The sequence below is a fragment of the Borostomias antarcticus genome (genome assembly GCF_949987555.1).
Source record: "Borostomias antarcticus genome assembly, chromosome: 18".
Taxonomy (NCBI): domain Eukaryota; kingdom Metazoa; phylum Chordata; class Actinopteri; order Stomiiformes; family Stomiidae; genus Borostomias; species Borostomias antarcticus.
In genome coordinates this window covers 21,447,571-21,448,398 of record NC_140251.1, presented here as the reverse complement: position 1 = coordinate 21,448,398, position 828 = coordinate 21,447,571, and the positions used below count along the sequence as shown (strand labels likewise).

Below are 828 nucleotides of genomic sequence, written 5' to 3'. Positions count from 1 at the left end.
GTGTGTGTGTGCGTGTGTGTGTGAAGTGCGTGGTGCTTCTGACAAAGAGAGTGACATTGGGAGGATGTGGTCGGACTCCCTGGGGAATGTTTGACCAGCAGAGAGGAACAGGCAGACTTGGAGAGAGGCAGCCCAGATGCACATTTACCCGTAAAAGGAGACCTGTTTATTTAGTGGTGAACTGATATTTTGACAGTAGGTGTGGAAAGTAGATACATGTCCTGGATCTGATAAGACAAATATTTATTATTTATAATTAACACCAGCCCCAAGACAGCTTATCCCTCTCTGAATGCGTGCGTGCGTGTGTATGTGCGTGTATGTGTGTATGTGCGTGCGTGCTTGCCTACTGCGTGGATGTTTACGTGCGAGGTCGCGCACGCGCATGATTTACATCACAGGTTCTCAGGACAAGATCAACCCCAATCCAAAAAACAATATGCATATTAATTTAGGTCAATAACTTTCAACCTTGAAGCAGCCTCATCACCGAGTGCGACGGTAACTCACCGCAGTAGAGGATCAGAAGGCAGGCGAGCAGCACAGCAGCCCACAAAGTTGAGGACATCCGCGGCCAGGCGGGCACATTCCTGCGGCGGCTCAGCTTGCGAGACGACGCCATCGAGTTCCAGTTCCCCCCAGAGCAGAAAGAAATGGATCAATTCACCAGCCAAGTTGCCCTCGGTGGGAGCACCACTGGCCACACGTAATCTCCAGAAAACCCATCTTCAGAGCGGCCGCGCTGGACCGAGACAGCCCGCCGTGCGGAGGAACCTATCCAACTGACTCTGACCGTCCGTCCGCTGTTCAAATGTCTAATGCTCTTAC

General features: G+C 51.6%; 1 protein-coding gene across 1 annotated transcript in view; it reads right to left on the bottom strand.

Annotated features, from left to right (window-relative positions):
* LOC311320968 (chemokine-like protein TAFA-5) overlaps positions 1 to 622 on the bottom strand; it is a gene marked incomplete at both ends in the record, with an annotated part of 192,865 nt that extends 192,243 nt beyond the window's left edge. The window contains one exon of the mRNA XM_084452835.1: positions 511 to 622. Within this exon, the coding sequence (XP_084308961.1) occupies positions 511 to 622 (112 nt within the window). The remainder of the gene's footprint in view (positions 1 to 510) is intronic.
* Positions 623 to 828: the final 206 nt, after the last annotated feature.